Source organism: Papio anubis, chromosome 11 (genome assembly GCF_008728515.1).
Source record: "Papio anubis isolate 15944 chromosome 11, Panubis1.0, whole genome shotgun sequence".
Lineage (NCBI taxonomy): Eukaryota > Metazoa > Chordata > Mammalia > Primates > Cercopithecidae > Papio > Papio anubis.
Window position 1 is genome coordinate 76,271,830 of NC_044986.1, and position 19,663 is coordinate 76,291,492.

General features: G+C 48.4%; 1 protein-coding gene across 1 annotated transcript; it reads right to left on the bottom strand.

The window, feature by feature from the left end:
• Positions 1 to 3,960: 3,960 nt before the first annotated feature.
• On the bottom strand, positions 3,961 to 14,262 carry SFTPD (surfactant protein D). The gene is made up of 8 exons (XM_003903708.4): positions 13,972 to 14,262; positions 12,600 to 12,801; positions 8,885 to 9,001; positions 8,526 to 8,642; positions 8,092 to 8,208; positions 7,541 to 7,657; positions 6,847 to 6,930; positions 3,961 to 4,450 (listed from the first exon to the last, which is right to left on the bottom strand). Exons 2-8 carry the CDS (start codon positions 12,796 to 12,798, stop codon positions 4,074 to 4,076), a joined length of 1,128 nt encoding a protein of 375 aa, XP_003903757.1. The 5' UTR covers positions 12,799 to 12,801; positions 13,972 to 14,262; the 3' UTR covers positions 3,961 to 4,073.
• Between the last annotated feature and the right edge of the window lie 5,401 nt (positions 14,263 to 19,663).

The following is a 19,663-nucleotide window of genomic DNA, read 5'->3' on the forward strand; positions in this document are numbered from 1 at the left end:
AATATCACTCAGAGTACAAGTCCATTGCCTAGATCCAGGCAACCCCCAAGGGCAGTTGCTTTCCATGCATTCGCTCAGGTTCCAGAATGTTTGATTGTACAACAATTTTATTATTATTATTATTATTATTATTATTGAGACAGGGTCTCACTGTGTCACCCAGGCTGGAGTGCAGTGGTGCAATCTCTGCCCACTGCAATCTCCACCTCCCGGGTTCAAGTGATTCTCCCGTCTCAGCTTCCCAAGTAGCTGGGATTACAGGCACATGCCAGCACTCCCAACTAATTTTTGTATTTTCAGTAGAGACAGGGTTTTGCCCACGTTGGTCAGGCTGGTCTTGAACTCCGGACCTCAAAGGGATCCGCCCACCTCGGCCTCCCAAAGTGCTGGGATTATAGATGTGAGCCACCGCACCTGGCCTTGTATAAGAACTTTATATCTACCAATCTGTCTGTAATCACAGAAGACATGGCAGCAGACGAGAGGGCATTTCAGAAGCGTATACCCACTCTTTTCTGCTTCTCCCCAGGAGTGACCCATATCACAGGTTAATGCCTGCCTTCAAAAGTCTTCTCAGTGAAAGATTGGCAAGAAGCGGTAAAACCTACCATAAGATGCCAGGCCTGCTGTTAGCCATAGAGAGGCCTAATAGTCACAGGCAATTAGAGTGGACAGTAATGACGACTGCCTTGGTCTCTGAGTGGCTTGGTAATTGCACAAAGAGAGGTATCTTCTCTATTCTCACTGTTAAAACTCTTATCATCCATTCATTCATTCTAAATCCACTTGCTGAGCGCTGCTATTGTCCATTGCCAGAACAATCCTGCAGCTTACTCATCTTGTTATGTTAGGGAAGTGCAGGATCATGAGGGCATGACTAACCATGTCTATCGTCGCATCCAATGCCTGGATAAATATTTGACATACAAATTAAGACCGTATTTCTCTAATAGATAACTAGTTTCTTTGCTCTAGGTAGGTAACTTGAAAAGGTCAAGCACATCATTAAACTTGAATTTTAAGTGAATATCTGGAAAGAAAGAGTGGTTGAGAATGCCCAGAACTTATGCAACTCAAGTTTCAGTGATGTGTATCAAGGGCATTCAGAACATTGACAGGATCCTAGAAAAGCCAACATCAAAGCACTCCACATCAGCTGCTCATTATCGAATGTGGGCTGGGTTGGTGACAGAAGGTTGAAAACCAGGATGAGACTTGAGAATATACTTTTCAACTGAACAGGGGTTTCTCTATGAAACTGCTGTGAAAGTTCCTGCTTCAGACATGGATGGGTCCCAGCCTGCTCTCAGGGTGTCCATGATGAGAGTCACAACATCACCTGAGAGCGTAAATCACTTGACACACAGGCTACTAAACAAGGGACCCTGACTGCTACAGTTGAGGCAGGGCAGACACTGAGGTCTGTGTTGACCTTGGCCCATGTGTGTTAGTGCAGGGGAGACCTCTGTGCTCAGGAATGGGTTAGGACCTGAATTTCTGAAATAACTGCTTCAGTCCTCTACTCTCATCAGCCTGTGCCTACAGATCTCAAGCGGCCCTCCCTACTTGTTCTCTGTGCTGGAGAGCAAACCAGACCCCTGTGGCCCATGGCACTGATGGATCTGAAGATTCTTCTTGGGGTTTGAAGTATCCACATTCCAGGCCTTCAATATCATAGGAGATTTTTTTCTCTCCACACACTTCAACTATGCTGACTTTTCCCTTAGCAAGAAGTAGGTTTGGCTTAAGTATTGGGGTGGGTAGTGGTAACTTTCAGGGGGTCTTCCCAGACCATCATGATCTTGCATCTATCCCAGTGGCCATATCGTACCATGTGGTCCCACTCCCCAAGTTTAGTTGATTGGACTAGAGGTGGGCATCTGAGACAGAAAGACTCATTTCCACAGGAGTTTCCGATTGATCCTATTGGAGAGTTTCTGATTTCTGTGCAGCAGTCTTTAGGACACATGCTTCTTAATGCTTGGGTAGTCAAGAGACCAGTAAGCAGAGGAAGCTGGTGTGCAAAAGAGGGAAAGATGCAAAGATGCACAGAGAGAAGCAAAAGCCAGGGAGACAGCATGCCGTTACCTGAGTCCCCCTAGTCCTTTTTGAGCCCATATGGTTCAAAAAAAACACTTCTCTTGGCTTATGCTAGATCCAAGTGTTTTCTCTTACTTGTAATGAAAAAGCCATTATGAGCTCCCTCGATGAATGTGTTTAGGTGTCGTCTCTGAGCAGTTTGGTCATTATTGTGTAATTGACCTATATTTCAGAAGCTGCCAGAAATTTGGAGATTTTTTTTTCTTCAGTAACTGGAGAAAGATCTTAGCAGAGAACCTGGGCTGCATGCTGTCTTGAAGTGTGGCTTTTGTTTTATAGACATGCTGTCCTATATATGAGATGTACTTGTAGGAGTGCTGGGAAGAGGGATGGGACTAGCGGGGGTCTCATCCAGAAAGAGAAGTCCCCCTGGTTTGTGTGAACTAAGGAGAGAGTGGCTGGTTTTCTATCGGGAGAGAGGTTATTTGTTTGCCCCTTTTATGGGGCCATGGTTCATCCAGGTGTCATTGCCATCTTTTGAACACAGGTGTCATTTAAATCATTAGGTGCAACAATATGTCAAATCAACTAAATATGCATGATCTTTGGCTTATATATTTATGGCCTAAATGTATAGGCTTTAGGGTCAAAATGACCTTGCTAATGACCCAGCTGTAACACTGACACCCCCTTTTGTCCCTGCAGTTTCATCCCTCTCTGTGCCTTGGTTTTCATATTTGGAAAACGAGGAGGAGGATTTAACTAGATTATCTCTAAGGCTGAGCGGGGAAAGAACATTCCTGGAATCACCAGGCAAGAAGAGGATTGGAGGTAAATCCAAGCTTGGCCAGAGACTCTTTGTTCCAAAGTTCCCTAAGATTTCAGACGGCTTTAGGATTATGCAGCTGGTACTCCTCCCATTAGTCAAGAGGCAGTCATGTTGGCAGGGATGGAGAGAGATCCTGGGCAGTGCAGGGGTGAGGAAGGGCCTACTGAGTGCAGGGCCATGTGGCCTTGCTGGGGAGGCAGACATTCTCTGCCAGGTCACCTTGCTATGCTGTGCATCTTCCTGGGCTCAGACCTTGAAATAAGAGGCAGCCATGGAGGCTGGGAGCCTCCTTTTATCCCTGGGTTCCAGTCTGAGCTGGCTAGAGGAATCTGGGGTTCAGGAAGAGGTGCTGAATAGGGATATACCTGGGGGAGCCACCAGCCTGTAGAAGGAATTTGAAGCAGGGGACAGGATGATCTCATCTCTGGAGTGAGTGTAAGAAAAGAAGACAGCTGAGAGCTGAGACTTCGGCACTACACCATTAAGTGGTCAAGGAGAGAAAGAAGGACAAGCTAAAAAGACTAATAAGGGACCAGGGGCGGTGGCCTATGCCTGTAGTCCCAGCACTTTGGGAGCCCAAGGCAGGCAGATTACTTGAGCCCAGGAGTTCAAGACCAGCCTGAGCAACGTGGCGAAACATCATCTCTACCAAAAATACAAAAACTTAGCTGGACTTGGTGGCTCATGCCTGTAATCTCAACTACTTGGGAGGCAGAGCTTGCAGTGAACCCAGATTACACTACTGCACTCCAATCTTGGTGACAGACTAAGACCCAGTCTCAAAAAAAAAAAAAAAAAAGTCAGAGCAGGCAAGAGGCGTATCCATGAAGCTGGGAGGAGGGAGTGCTTGAAAGAGGAGGGAGAGATCCGCAGGGTCAAATGCAGCTGATGGTTTGAGAAAAGGGGCTGAAAGGGAGTCATTGGGTTTGGGGACAGGAAGGTCATTGGAGACCCACTTTTATCACTTATAGGGAAAGCAGGCTGGCCCCTTCTTCCCCTGAATGGAGTTTTAGTGTGAAGGCAGCCTCGCATTTCACTCTGCGGTGTCCTGCAGCAGCCCTGCCTTTTGGCCATGTTCTATAGAGAAGTCCTTCCCAGCACAGATGGTCAGCTTTTTATTAGGATATTGGCAGCATGAGGGTCTAAGCTTTGACTTCCTGGACAAACTCCTGGGCCAAGCACTGCCCTACCCACCCCAGTTGAATCAGAACTCGCAGACCACGAGACGCTTTTCTCCGCAAGCCCTGTCATTCCACTTGCCATTGGTGAAGATCTCCACACAGTCCTCTGACCCACCGTCATCGTTGGGCTCCCCTGGGGCCCAGTTGGAATAGACCAGGGACTCTCCTGTGGGGTAGGTGAACTTGCCTTCCATCTTGGAGTCAGTCATGCTCAAGAAAGCAGCCTCGTTCTGAGCTATGACCAGCTGTTGCAAGGCGGCATTCTCAGCGGCAGAGCGTGGAGAGGCCAACTGACCACCAGCCTGTGTGCACACCAGCTGTGCCTCTGTAAACGGTTTGACAAAGCCTGCTGTCTTGAAAATCTTCTCCCCGACACTTTGGCCATTTGGGAAGAGCTCAACTAGGAGAAGAAGAGAGTCAGGTTGGGGTTGTGATATCACCTGGCCAAAGTTCAAGGGCTCTGAGACCTCTGTGCTCCAACCTGAGCCTCTCAGACCTCCCAAACAGGCACCACATCAGGATGCCAGAGAGAATGCAAGAGAGATGTTCCAGAACAGCCCCCGCCCCATGACCTACCCTGTGAGGTGACACCATGCTTCGCCACTTACAGATGAGAGCACTGGAGTTGAGAGAAGCTAAGAGGCCCAAAGTCACACAAGCAGCAAACGTGCAGTTAGGGATTCAACCTCACTCAGTCTGACACCAAAGCTCAGACATGCTCTTTCTATTTCGGCACATGCTATATACCAGAATCAATTTCTCAATTACTGTGTAGAATTGAACAGCTTTTCCCAAGTTGATCACGGTGTAGACCAGGCCAGTTTCTGAGAGTACAGAAAACTCCTGCGACGAGCCCACTGTCACCCTGTACAACAGTAGGGGATGTGGGGTTGTCGGAGAGAGTCTCTGCTGTGTGACGGGGTGAGGAAAGGGGAGAGACGGGAAGAGGGGAGGACACCTGAGAGCTGCCAGATGCTAACCTCTGCTCTGGGTCTGGCCTCATGTCGGCCTCTTAGTATGCACGTGGGTGATGCCCCAGCCAGTCAGCCTGCCTGGGAGGTGCTGAGGGAGTGGAGGAGGGCATCTGAAGGGCATGTGTGAGTGAGGCACAGGGGAATGGTGTTAGTGCTGGAGTCAGCCCTGGGTGGTAACTGGAAGACCAGGCATTCAGATCCACCCTGGCAACGGCTGTTGTGTGGGCAAGAGAAAGTCACTTTCCGTTTCAGGGTTTCCATTTCCTCGTCTCTAAAATGAGGGCTCACTTCACAAAAGCATTGCCTGCGTGACATGTCAAGTATCTCTTTTTGGTCTGTCCTTGTGGCTCCTGGGCCCATGCATGGAAATATTCTGCAAAGGACTGGAAGCTCCAGGGAAGGCTATGCCCCTGGCTTTGTTGGGCTGCTCAGAATGCAGGCTGCACCCTGACTCATTGTCCTTAAGATTCTCCATGGGCTCAGGGTGGCACCCAGAGCAGCCCTGAACAAAGTCAGCCTAAGAGTTCATGTACCATTACTAGGTTTATGTGCCATGCACATATGTGGGCATGCCTTTGAATACATGTGCATCTATCCAAAGGTACATGGGAGTATATAAGGTTCATCTGGATGTGTGTGCATATTTGTATGTGCTTTATAGACAACATATGAGCTCATGTAGATGAAGGTGGAGTGAGTGATGGTGTTTAAGTGCACACACATGCAGCGGATACATATGGACGTGTTCCTCTGTGTGTTCCTGTCACTGTGCCTCTGAGTGAATTAGAGCATATGTAGAAAGAGAGATATACCAAATGCTTGAAACTCTCATCTCAGAGCTTGGGTACTTTGAAGCCAAACCTATGTTGCACCCAGTCAGCCCTTTATGCTCTACTACTTCAGAAAACTTTTATCTTTTATTTTTTGGCTCAATGAGATCCGCCTGAATTCAAAGCTGATGTCAGGAAAGGCAGAGGAGAGGAAGGACTGTTGGGCACTGATGTGGAGATTCAAAAAGGCACCAGGCCCTCAGGTGTGTGCCCCTGGAGGCCTCTGAATCTTCAGGATTCCAGGGTCAGGGCAAACACTCTGCTATAAAACACCTCCAGAGCTGCAGGCAGAGCCCAGCAGTGGCTGGAGCCCAGAAGCAGCCTACCCCCTGTTTGAACCAGGAGCATGTCTAAGGTGAGATACCTGATGGCCACATACCAAGGTCAGGTCCTCACCTGCCTTGTACCCCCAGAGCAGAACCCCAGTCCTAGCTCCCAGAACAGTATCTGGTTTCTGTGCTGCCTTGGGATGTGCAGCAGCATCACTGGGCACTCCCATACCTGGCCCCTCTGAGGTAAGAAATGCAGCCCGTGTTGGGTAGCCCCTTGTCTATCAGAGGGACCAGCACAGGGTAGGCAGGAGAGAGGCTCTAGTGAATTGCACTGGACTCAGGACAGTTTGTCTCAGGGCACAGGTGGCATTGAGGTTGGTGGGTGGTTCAGGAGCCTGATGGCCTTGACTATGCTACTGCCGGCCTGGTGAGCTGGTGATAGGGGCCACATCCTCCTCCTCTGCCCCCTTGGGTCTACTTCCAGCTCCAGGAGCAGGTGGCTGCCTTGTTCTAGCCCCATCCCAGCCTGAGCCCTACTCCCTGCCACAGTCCCAGGTCCAGCCCTACACAGGTCCCAGCTCATTCCCATCCTAGACCCAGGGCAGGCACTGCCTCAGGCCCAGCTAAAGGTCTAGCCCCAGCCCAAGGCCAAACCAAGGTCGAGATCTAATGTGGGTCCCAATGCCAGTGTTGGGCTCAAGTTCAGATCCAGGAACTCACCTTTCTTATACTGAGAGAAAGCAGCCTGGAGGTGCTGTACTTGTTTCTGTAAGGCCTCAACCTGCTGCCTCAGAGAAGCGACATCTGGAGGGGAGAAAATGGCCAAGTAGACTTGTCCAGAGAGCGAAGGAAGAGCTCAGAGTCTAGGCTCCAAGGGAAGGGTGTCTAGTTGTGGGCACATATTGTGGGACTGACCCACAGCAAGCCCACATCTGCTGACACAGCTGGCCCCTGCTGTGCAAGGATGTCTTATGGTTCGGCTATGGACAAATTGCTCCCTGTACTTCACTAACACTGAACCAGATGGCACTGTGACTTTAAAGTCTTGGAATATAATGGCATCTCCATTGGGTGGGGCCGGGGGTGGGTGCTGGGCAGGAATACACACTCATGTGTTTCCTATTCACCGGATTTTTAATGCCCAAATCTGTCCTATGAATTGGGAAGGCAGTTGTGGTTTTCCTGATAGTCGGATGGAGAAGCTGTCCAGGTTGCTTTCCCATGAGTACTAAGCGGCTAAGACCAGAGCCCTGTGCTCCTGCCTTCCAGCCTGTCCACCTTTCCTGAGTTCCACCCACCAGCTGCCATTGATGGGGCACACCTCCCAGAACCCCTCCTCTGGGATGGGGAGGGTTTCCTCTCTGCCCACCCTTGCCCCAGCGGGGCTTCCCTGAGCCAGGAGCTGCTACCTTACCTGGAAGCCCACTTTCTCCCTTTGCTCCTTTGTCTCCAGGAACGCCTTTGTCCCCTTTCAATCCTGGGGGTCCCCTGGCACCTGGACTTCCCTGAGGACCCATGACTCCAGCAGACCCTGGGGTGAAAGAAGAACTGGGTGAGCTATGTACCCATTTTTTTTTTTAGCATTTTTACCTTCCCATACATGGATTAACTATCTTTATTGCCCAGAAATAGATAGGCGGTCCCCAATACCCAGCCATGCAGCTCTCTGTACACTGACTGTCCCTGTCACGCAGCAATCAACCCCGCTGTGTAAAACTGCCCCGCCACCCAACAACTAACCTTCCCTGAACACACTTCTCCGTTGCTGAGGACCCCAATCTCCCTAGATAGGAACCGTCCCCAGAGCCCCCTCATGCACCCTTCTTGGATACAGATTCTCCCCGTGGTCCAGCAATGCCACCTTTGCCTTTACGGGTGGTTGGGGGTTGGGGGGTAGGCATTGACAGCTCCAAGCAGGCACAGGAAAACTGGACCCAGCTCAGCCCAGCTCTTTCCACTGCTCACCTGCTGCCCCTGCATTTCCAGGGGCTCCACGCTCACCAGGGATGCCACGATCTCCCTTAGGGCCTGCGGGGCCTCTTGCCCCTGCCAAGCCCTGCATGCCGGGGGCACCGACTTCTCCTGAGGAAGGAACACACAGGAACAAACACAGCTAAGAGTACGTTCAGCATGTGTGATTTTCTTAGCAATGGAGCTTTTTGCCCACAACTTTAGGGTCAGACAGAGAAGTGGGGAGACTCTCCTTGCTTTCTGGGGCTATTCTGTGGAGGGTGAGAGGAAAATATTGCAATTGTGGGGATTGGGAGGGTACATAGCAAGGCCTTTGCAGCATCGAGGTCTGGGCTCTCCCTGGCACTCTGAGCACACCTAAGGTCACATCATGGAGCCTTGTCCTTCCTCCTTTCCCGTCTTAGATCGGCCACAGACCAGCCACCTACCTTTGGGCCCAGCTTCTCCTTTTGGGCCTGGCTTGCCCTGAGGTCCTATGTTCCCCTGCTTCCCCAGGGGACCTTCTCTTCCAGCTGGACCAGGCACACCGGGAGGTCCTGGAGGTCCTGAGGAAAAGCACCAGCCTGGTCAGTAATAATGAAGCCTCTTGGCAGGAGGAGTGTAGTAAGGTGAGGGTAATAACAGAGGTGAGGGAGGCAGCATTGTTGTCCTCCCAACAGCAGGTCCTATCTGTCCTGAAATGACCCAGTGCCTTCTTCCTGGGATGGGCTCTGTGCGTGCCCACTGGCATATCCTCGCAGCTGCACCACCACCTGGAAACACCAGAAGTCGACACCCAGTTGCTCACCACTTGGCCCAGTGTCTCCCTTTGGTCCAGGTTCTCCAATGGAGCCATTGTCCCCTTTGGGCCCAACTGGGCCAGCTTCTCCAGGCGTCCCTGCTTTCCCTGCAGCTCCTGGCAAACCTGTAGCAGCAGAAGAAATGGACAAAGACCTGGCCCTAGACCCAGAAAGGGCCAGCTGCCTGCGGGATCAGCCCCCAGCATTCCTTCAGGATTCTGCAGAGCATGAGACTTCCACTGTCACACACCCGGGTCTAGTGGTGATCCAGGAAATGGGTATCAACATCCCCATTTTATAGATGAGGAAGAAGCCTTCCAGAGTTGGAGGTGGATTAAAGCCAAGACCTGTCTGACCTTCTATGCTGTGCCCCTTCCCCTGCCCCAAGGCCATTGTATTGATGGCAGGCAATCTGTCAGCTCTTACCTGTGATCATGGACTTCTGCATTCCCCTTATATATATATATATACACACCAGGGAAACCTACCAAAAATGGCACCAGACAGGTGGTGCTAACTTGTTCATTCAGTTATTGGTCCATTTGCTCATTTATTTGTTCACTAAGAGCCATCTATGCAGCACCTACTTTATACCTAGCACTAAGTCAGATGTAAATCTGAGCTTAGCCTCAGGTCCTGCTCAGCAGCGGGTTCATAATACACTGTGAGACAAGGGAGAGGAAAGACAACGCATGAAGTGTCCCTTATCTCATCCGAGCGTCCCCACCCCAGCACTCACACACTCAGAGCTGTCTTCCTCAAAGAGAAAGTGGGATTTTAAGGGCAAGGAGAATTGAGGGAGATTTGCAGAGAAGAAGTGACATTTCAGAGTTGGAAGCCATGCTCCCATGGCAGAGGAGGCCGGGGCTCCGTGGCAAGCAAGCATATGTTTGTGGGTGAATTTGCTGGATGGGTGGAAGAGTATGTGCTGGCGTATCCCAGCAGCATCACCACCTGGAAACATCTGAATTCCACGCCCAGTGGAATTTCATCCCCTGGGTCCGTCCGTTGGTTACAATCCTTATTAGGGATGAAATGGAAGCACAGAGGGTTATAGGATGGGCCCCAACCCCGACCCCCAACAGCACATTGTGCTCAAGGCAGGATGTCCTGACCCCAGGTGGAGCCTCGCTTGGGCCTCATCCTGGCCAAGCTGGCAGCAGGAAGATGGACCAAGAGAAAAACACCACTCTCCAGAAGGGAACGTTAGAGCCCACTTGTTCTTGGTACACAAACTATAGAGGCCATGAGAGCACTGGGATGGAGGAGGGGCACCTCCCCAAATGCTTTCCCGTGTCTTTCGAAACACTCACTGTGTATCTTAGTGTCCCCAGAGACCTAGCCCTGCACCCGAGTGCCACCTGAAGTGGAGATTTATGGCCCAGCCTTTTGGCTGTTTTGACTCCTAAAATTCCTCCTCCCCTTCCATCTTCCATTCACTCATTCCACAAATATCTCTGGAGCCTCTAATACATGCCAGGCACTGTCCTAAATACTGGGGATAAACAGCCCTTATCTGGAGAGCTTCAACTCTATCTCAAAGAAACAGATAATAAAACATTCAAAATGTACAACATATGGCATGTTAGATATAATGCCACAGGGAAACAGTAAAGCATAGGGTGTGTTGGGGGTAGGGTCTGTTTTTGGTAGGGTGGTCGGGGAGCACCTCACTGCGAGGGTGATCGGGGAGTAAAGCCCTGAAGGAGGTGAAGTGTGAGCCGCAGGGACAGCTATGAGAAGAGCAAATGGCAAGCCCCCAAGGAGGGAGGAGGCTGAGCATGGCCGAGGGCCAGAAAGGAGCTGAGTAGTTGGAGCTGAGTAAGGGTGGGGGCACCAAAGTCAGAGGAGCAGCAGGGGTACAGGGTGGTCCTGCCGGGACTCATGGGCTGCTGTAAGGTGTGTGATTTGTCCAGGGGAGATGAGCATCCCTGGAGGGACTCCCCCATGGAATATTGCTGAGCAGGAATGCTGGAGGTGCTGAGGAATAAGGAGTTGCTCCCCCGGAAGGCAGGATCTGGGTCATATTTACCCTCCATGATATGCCGGGGGTGTTACCAGAGTGACTCAAGCTCCACCCTCCACCCCTGCTCAAAGATCTCTTCTTTCAAGGCCCAATTTTCCTCGTAGTAGGTTCTGGGGACCACATGCTTCCAACTCTGCAGGGGTGTTGGTCACGAGCACAGACTTTGGCCCCACACAGACTTATTCCGGGTGGATTCTGGGAATCCTGAGGGTTCTGAGGGAACCCAGCCCTCAGACCTATAACAGCGGAGTGACTGGAGAGACTGCAATTGAGGAACCAGAGTGGAGCCTCATCCTGCAGCCCCACTGTGCACTGTCCTCTGTCCAAGTACTGACCCAAAGCCAGGCCCTGGAATGTGCATGGGTTGAGGCACATGTGTGGGGAAGGGAGACCATGACCATGCTTCAGGCGGCAAGCTCCCAGAGCCATTGTGGGAAAGATCCCTGAGATTCAAATCCGGGGTCCGACTGGAAGCCACACTGAATTGGGAGTCTCTGAGAAAGAGCTGCCAAGGCAAAACCCACCCCCATTCTGAGATTCCTCCCTGGGCAGCCCTCCCCAAGCCCCATCCCATTCACATTGGAAGCCACTTTCTGTCTGTAAGGGACAGGCAGATGCTCACTTGCCCCTTACCCCACAAAGCCTGGGGATGTTGCTTCGTCTTTCCGGAAAGTTAAAGACTGTATGTGATCCCTTTGAAGCCCTGCCCAGTGTCACAGAGGTCCCTTGCTTCATGCTGCCGGCTCATGGAATTCTCCTTTCTTGCCAGTAAGACCCAGATCCTTCCCTACAAGCGGGGAGCAGTATTTCCAGGGACAATTCCCTTACTTATCAGTACCTCTGCTAAGCTCAAGATAATTCACCTATCTGATACAGCAGGAAATGCAACTTTATCCCAAAGACTCAATAAAAAATAAAGCCTTTGGCTCAATTATTCATCACTGGGTGCTAGATATCATTCCCATTACCAGATAAAAAAACAGACTCAGTGACACTGAGGGGCTCGCCCAGGTGTAGAGATGGAGCCAGCAGTAAAGCCCAGGCCGGCCTGATGCAGAGCCTTCGTCCTTTCCACCTCCAGAATGGTTGTTACTTAGCCTCTCTGCATCATCATTTTCTTACCTGTCGAAGGAGATTAATATGTCCCCTGTAAGACTCTTGGGAGGATTAAATGAACTACTCAAGTGAATGCCCAGGCACAGGGGTGGACAAAGAAATGTGAGTTCCTTTTCTCTCCCTGTAATGTATTAGAGCAAATCCTCTTGATTAGGCTTGAGAATGGAGCCATGGAGCCCCATTTTTTCCCACCCTTCATGCAGTGGTGTCTAATTAAATATTTAAAATATTTAATGTCCTGCACAGGCATCATTTAATTGGAATGAACAACTGCTAACTGCTGGTACAGGGCTCTAGAAGGCCCCAAATATCAGTAATTTACCACTGTTTGTTTGCTCTTGGGATGGGAAGGATCCGGGGATCCTAGAGGAGGAGCTAGGGCAGTTGGGTACTGGAAGAGGCATATGGGGGCTCAGCACAGCCACTTGTTTGCCAGCTGGTGGAGCAGTGTGGAACTCACCTTCTTGGGAGGAAGAAACACATCTCCAAACTTGCATAAGAAAGTACCCAGAGTTGCTGGGCTGGTTACAATTCCAATGACCATTCCTCCCCAGCAGGATAAGCCCAGGGCCCCACACTACCTGGGTCCCCCTTCTCGCCCCGAGGGCCCTCTCTCCCATCCCGTCCATCACGACCAGGCAGGCCACTCTCCACTGAGCTACACATGACCAGGGTGCAAGCACTGGGCGCTGTTCTTTGGGAGTAGGTCTTCATGTCTGCTTCCAGGTAGCCCAGGGACTGTGTGAGCAGGACCAGTGCAGAGAGGAGGAAGAGCAGCATGGCCTGGAGAGGTGAACAGAAAGAGAACAAAGGAACAAAGCCAGAGGGACTTGTGCAAAGAAAGGGGTCACCAGGCCAACTGGGGTGGTAGCAAGTGGGGGGCTTCCTGCCCAGAGGTGTGCTTTCTTCTCTGACTGCTGGTGATTCTGGGTTGTGGATGACCCCTATTTCTCACTAGCCTCTTTCAATTTTGAATTCACCTCTTCCTCAGGTATCCTGGTAGTCTCTAGAAACACCTGGGTGAGTTCACTGCCAGCAGCAGCTACCTGGCTGCACCTGTTCTGGCAGAGGCTCAATCATGAGCACCAAGGGCCAGACCCAGGCCAGGGCAAGGGCAGTGTTCTGTGCCCTGCAGCTGCCTCAACCCTGGGGCCTTATGTCTGATTCTGGGGAAGAATGAAAGGCAATAGGCATTCTGTCTACAGGCTCAAGATAGCACAGAAGGCACCAGCAGCCACTGTGGCTTGAAGAACCCTTAGAGAGGGCAGACCCGGGTTTTCAGACCCAAGATTCAGATGAGGCATCTCAGATGAGGCATCTTAGCTGGGGCAGCAGAAGGAGTAGGCAGAGTCGTAGTCCCCCTCAACCCCTGCAGTACCCAGTTTATCCTAAGCTTTCAGAGCACTATTTCATTGAAAAGGGTGTCTCCTCTGAACATGGATTGGAAAATCAGAGACCTACTCCAGTAAGTATATTTTTTAAAGTAAAGACCCGAAGCTATGAGAAAAACACGTTTGCCCTGCTTTTCCACAGGCAGTTGGCACCAAGATGGGTTTAGAACCCAGGCCTGTAGGCCCCTGGGTTTGTCTCTCTTCCACTGTCCTTTCTGAAGAAATCAGGACAGAAAAGAGCCTAGAGAGAAATTAGAATTGCATATTTCCACCCGAAGCTTCCTCACTGTGGCATCCCAGGTCTAGATGGTATCATACCCACTCTTCCACCCTGTGCACCCCCAGCTCAGAAAGCAAATCCTCCCCTGGGCTGAGGCCACTGAATAAGGGACAGAAGAGCACCGTAAGACCTCCTATGCTCCCCACCTCCCACATCCATGCATCCTAGACCAAAACAGCTACACAGACCCTCCACACCAATAGGTCGAACTGCCCAGATTGGCAGGGGGATATTTGCAGGATGTGGAGAAAATAAAAAGAAGGCAAGAACAGAGACACTTACAGGTTTCTTCTTCTTAGGCCCCAGGAGCTCCAAACAAACTAGACTTTGCTTGGCAGGCACTCACTATTTATGCCTGCCCTGTACCCTGAGCTGCCCAGCCCCAAAAACTCCCTTCAAGAAGTGGGGCAATTTTCTTCTTTATTGACTCACTCACTCTTATCCCCACCTGTGTTCTGGAAACCTGCCACTGATATTCACAACACTATGCACATCCATCACTATAGTTTGCAGAGCACTATCAGGCCTTGATCTCATCTGCACCCTTCTCACTGCAGCTCTGTGAGTTAAGTGGCATCATTAGTGTCTGTATTTTATAGATGTCTGGAAATCAGGAGTCTGGAAACCAGCAAGTTGCACAATGACCTACAGTGATTGCAAAAGGAACTCACAACTGCAGATCTTAAGAGTCAAGACCCGCTGTGTCCACTTCTCCTCTTCCTTTATCTCAACAGCACTGCCCAGATATTGGGAAAGAGCTGAGAGCTGCTTGAAATACCTGGGCAGGGGTGGGGCAGGTAGAGTGGCTGCAGAGGCAGCAGCATGTAGTAGCAGCAGCTAGGGAGCTGCCACCTGGAAAGACTTGCTCTTTTGCATGCTGCTTTAGGCCTCAGAGAGTCCCTGCCTCACTTGTCTTTTATGGGATGGATTTCCCTTAGCAGACCTCTGCCTTGCCTTGTTCAGGCTTGTTCTCCCTGTTCTCTTAGCTACTGTTTGTCTTGTGCACTGCTCTCATGACTAGTTAGGACCCCTGAGCTGATGCTACTCTTATCCAATCTTCTAGTCTATATCTACTTTTTTTTTTTGAGATAGTCTCACTCTGTTAGCCAGACTACAGTGCCATAATGCATTTATAGCTCACTGCAGCCTCAAACTCCTGGGCTCAAGTAATTGTCCTGCCTCAGCCTCCTAAGTAGCTAGGACTACAGGTGAGCATGACCACACCTGGCTAATTTTTCTTTTTAATTTTTTACAGAGATGGGGTCTCACTATGTTGCCCACGCTGGTCTCAAACTCCTGGTCTCAAGCAATTCTCCTGCCTCAGCCTACTGAAGTTCTGAGATTACAAGTGTAAGCCATCACACCCATCTCCAATCTGTGTCTTTTAAGTGGAACATTTACTCCATTTATGATCAAGGTTAATATTGATATGTGATGTTTTGTTCCTGTCATGATAATTGTTACCCAGTTGCTTTTTAGTCTCAATTGTGTAATTGCTTTATATAATCTGTGAGTTTTTCACTTTAATGTGCTTTTTTGATGGGGAGTACTATCCATTCATTTCCATGTTTAGAACTTTAAGCATTTCTTGTAGTGCTGGTCTAGTGGTGACAAATTCCCTTTGCATTTGTTTGTATGGGAAAAACTTTATTTCTCCTTCATTTATGCAGCTTAGTTTAGCAGGATGCAAAATTCTTGGCTGGAAGGATTTTTGTTTAAGAAGATTAAACATAAGACCTCAATCTCTTCTGGCTTGCAAGGTGTCTGCTAAGAAGTCCATTGTTAGTCTGTTGGGTTTTCCTTTATAGATTAGACATTTCTCTGGTGCTGCTTTTAGGATGTTTTCCTTCGCATTGACTTTAGAAAGTCTGATGACAATATGCCTTTATCAGGTTTCTCTTGTAGAGCATCTTCCAGATGTTCTCTGAGTATCTTCTATCTGGATGTCTAATTCTCTAGCAAGACCAGGGAAGTTTTCCTGAATTATTTCCTTAAATAGATTTGCTAAGCTTTTAATTTTTTTCTTCTTCCTCAGGAATGTCTATATATTGTATGTTCGGTAACTTTATATAATTCTGTATTTTTCAAAGTCTTTGTTCGTTTTAAAAAATTTGTTTTTTCTTTATTTCTGTCTGACTAGGTTAATTCAAATGACTGTCCTTCAGCTTCTGAAATTATTTCTTCTGCTTGGTCTAGTCTTTTGTTAAAGGTTTCAACTATATTTTATAGTTCCTTCAATAAATTTTTATTTCTAGAAATTCTATTTTGTTTTTGTTTTTTAATATCTGTCTCTTTAGTAAATTTTTCATTCATATCCTGAATTATTTTTCTGATTTCCTTATGTTAGTTTTCAACTTTCTCTCGTATCTCCTTGAGCTTCCTTACAATTCATATTTTAATTTTTTTATTTGTTATTTCTAAATTTTTATGCTGGTTAGAATCCATTGCTAGGGAGCTGGTGTGATCCTTTAGGAATGTCAAAATACTGGTTTTTCATACTTCCAGAGTGCTTATGCTGATTTCTTCTCATCTAGAGAAGTTGTTACTTCTTACTTTTGAACTTACTCTCATTTGAATGGGATTTTCCCCTCTTTGAAGGTGTGACTGTATGTTGTGTATGATCATTTGGCTTCAATTTTGGGTGCCTTCTGTGGGTCACAGCTCTGTATGAGTTCCTTGGATATAGATAGCTTTTGTGTGGCGGCTTTATTATGCTGATTGTAGTAGCAATGTATTGGGCATATGAGCAGGAATACTACCTTCTGAGGGTCTGGGAACATGGAAGTCTCTGGAAGTTTATCTCATTCCCTAGCACTATACCCTCTGTCAGCCTGTTTTTTATTTGGTTGTGCAATTTAATCTGCATCCCAGTAAAAGCTGGCTGTCGCAGAAGCTGAGGGGTACTTGGTCTTTGTTTTCTGGGAGGGGATCTCCCAGAAATCCCTGTTGTCACAGGCAGTTGGCTGGACTGTGGATGGCCTGATTCCCTGAAGGGAACACAAAGCTTTGGAGAGGGACACAAAACTGAGTGGAACTAAACGACCAAGCTCCCCCTGGGAAACCCAAATTATGAGCAGAAACACCTGCCCTGATGGGGGTGGAAAGGGGAGCTCATGGTGAAATGCACTGATGTCTCCACCAGAGTGGTAAGGAGTGTACCAGCTCCACACCCTGGGCAGGCAGGAAGGCAATCCACTTTCTTATCACACCCTTGTCCCAGAGCCTGTGACCTTCAGTTCAGATAGACATTGTCCTTCATCTCCAGTCTGCAATGCAATGGAGGTCTGCAGAAAACACCCATCCTGGGGCTACCATCAAAATGGCCTTGGGATAGAACCTCCTCCCTCAGCAGCTCTGATACTCATCTGCATTCTGCTATGGGAATGCTACTGCTCCATATGGGGAGGAGGATAAACTCTGCCCGTTGTGCAAGACTTAGCCAGCAGGCACCCCATCAATGGGAGTGCAGCTGTCCCCAGTAGCCCTGAAAAGCCATCCCCAGGTGCACTTGTGCCAACTCCCAGTAGGGACAGCCAAGGGTCTATCTGGAGCAGTGAGTGAGGGGGTAGGAGAAGACTCCCTTTCCATGTTTATTCCCAGGCACCAGTGTCACCTGCCTACTGGTGCAGAACCACACTCCTCCCCTTCCGACCCCAGCACCATGCCTGTGTCTCTGCTGGGAGGGGCACGGCCAGCCTCTTATCACAAGTGGGGAGCTCTCAGGCAGAGGAGAGAAAATTAACTGAGTTCTTTTATCTGAAGGGGTACATTGACACACACACTCTCCCTTCTCCTGAGGGCTAGACTTCTAGGAATCCCATAGCTCCCCCAGGGTCCTACCTATCCCCTGTGGTTGCTGCAGTCTAAGTGGGTTCTGGGGAATGTTTTGGAGGATCTAGTGATGCAGAAACACAAGGGCTGAGATTCCCTGGGAAGAATAGAGACCCATAACGGGTGCATAACCAGTATGGCACCTGCCACTTCAACTCAGGTTTTGTAGGAGAGCGGGTGAGCCTGCATGAGCTGGCCACCCAATGCTCTGCCCTCAAGAAGTTCCCAAATTGCCACTGACAGCAATGCCTCCGCTCACAGGTGCAGAGACATTCTCCAACAAGTTCAGCCATCCATAGTCTGCCACAGGAGTGAGGGGGGCAACTCCCCCACCTACCCTCTCCATGGGACTCTATGTTCCTTGGCAGTCAATCTCTGCAAAACTCTTGCTGTCTTCTTTTTCTACACCACAGCTTTTTCCTGTGGGTTCTCCAGTAGGTCAAGTCACTCCTTCCTCAGTATTCTACTCAGACCATGATTATTCAACTGCAATTTTGGTTCTTTGTTCTGAGGGGAACTGGTGTCCAATGTCTCTAGACAGCCATCTTGGGGAAAGGAAAACTGTACTTGTCTTTATAATTACTTTTACCAGTGAAACTTATACTTTTGTATACATTTGTGTTTCTGTTTAACCTCTTTTTATTTCAACTTCAAGAATTTCCCTTAGCACTTCTTGCAAGGTGGACCTAGTGGTGACAAACTCCCACAGTATGTGTTTGTCTGGGATAGTTTTTATCTCTCCTTCACTAATAAAAGACACTTTGCTAGGTATAGAATTATTGATTGACAGGTGGGGTTTTATTTTCTTTCAGTACTTTGAATATATCATTTCATTCTCTCCTGGTCTATAAAATCTTGAAGCTTGATAGTCTAAACCTGTAATCCTCCACCCTCTCTCTCCGCCACAACCTCACAGAAAAGGTAGGATTGCTTACACTCAGGTGCTAGCCTATTGATGCGATCTAATCTGTTCACTAGATTCTGCAACAATTGTCAATGGGCTGAATCCAACTCACATGCATATGCATGTTCTATGAATGCTTAACCTAATAAAAATGACAAGATGAGAGTGCTTGAAACTACCTTTTTGGATAAGAATTCTAGACACCTTACCCTTTGTTTCTTTAATTATTAACACATTCAATAAAGGAAAAACACTTCACTGTGTAGCTCTATCATGCACTAGAAAAAGGAGTGGTTAAAGGGAAATATCTCTGCTGCATCCTGACTGGTATTACTTCTGTCTCCTGCATCATTTGAAACTACTGAAAAAGAGTGTGTCTTAATCTTACTATTGATAACCGAGTCAAAGACAAAGAGGCAGAAAAAGAAATATGAGGCAAATGTTGGCGGGAAGTAAAGAGACACAACCATATTCATTTCAGAAAAAATCAGAATTTTCATCTAAAAGCATGACTTAAAAAAAGTTATAGAATCCATCTGATTTTATATGAAAATGATTTATATATTTATTGTGAAAATTTAACATTGTGAGAAAAAAGTTTAAAATCACCAAAACCCCACCTTCCTTAGACAACCAATTTTAACATTTTGGTGATCATGTCTGTATTATTTTCTCTATGTATATGTGAATCTGTGCTCTGTGTATGTAAATACACACACAAATGAATATTTTTATATATACTTACATCCAAAAATATATATTATATGATGAAAATCATGTAATGCATGCTATTTTTTACCTTATTAATAGCTTTATAATTTTCTAAAGTTATTTTTTAGTTCTTCTCCTGTCTTCCTCTCCTCCATTCACCTGTCTTATTTTTTTTTGTTTTGTTTTGTTTTTGTTTGTTTGTTTATTTGTTTTGAGACGGAGTCTCACTCTGTTGCCCAGGCTGGAGTGCAGTGGCATGATCTTGGCTCACTGCAAGCTCCACCTGCCGGGTTCAAGCCATTCTCCTGCCTCAGCCTCCCGAGTAGCTGGGACTACAGGTGCCCGCCACCACGCCTGGCTAATTTTTTTTGCATTTTTAGTAGAGATGGGGTTTCACCGTGTTAGCCAGGATGGTCTCGATCTCCTGACCTTGTGATCCACCCGTCTCGGCCTCCCAAAGTGCTGGGATTACAGGCGTGGGCCACCGCGCCTGGCCTGTCTTATGAGTTTTAACTCCACTGTCCCCCA

Excerpts from the sequence above, each read along its gene's own strand:
- SFTPD (XM_003903708.4), bottom strand. The coding sequence starts at position 12,798 with ATGCTGCTCTTCCTCCTCTCTGCACTGGTCCTGCTCACACAGTCCCTG. Across the intron at positions 9,002-12,599 it reads GGGCGAGAAGGGGGACCCAG|GTTTGCCAGGAGCTGCAGGG; the intron begins GTAGTGTGGGGC and ends CTGCTGCTACAG. Across the intron at positions 4,451-6,846 it reads TTTCTCTCAGTATAAGAAAG|TTGAGCTCTTCCCAAATGGC; the intron begins GTGAGTTCCTGG and ends TTCTTCTCCTAG.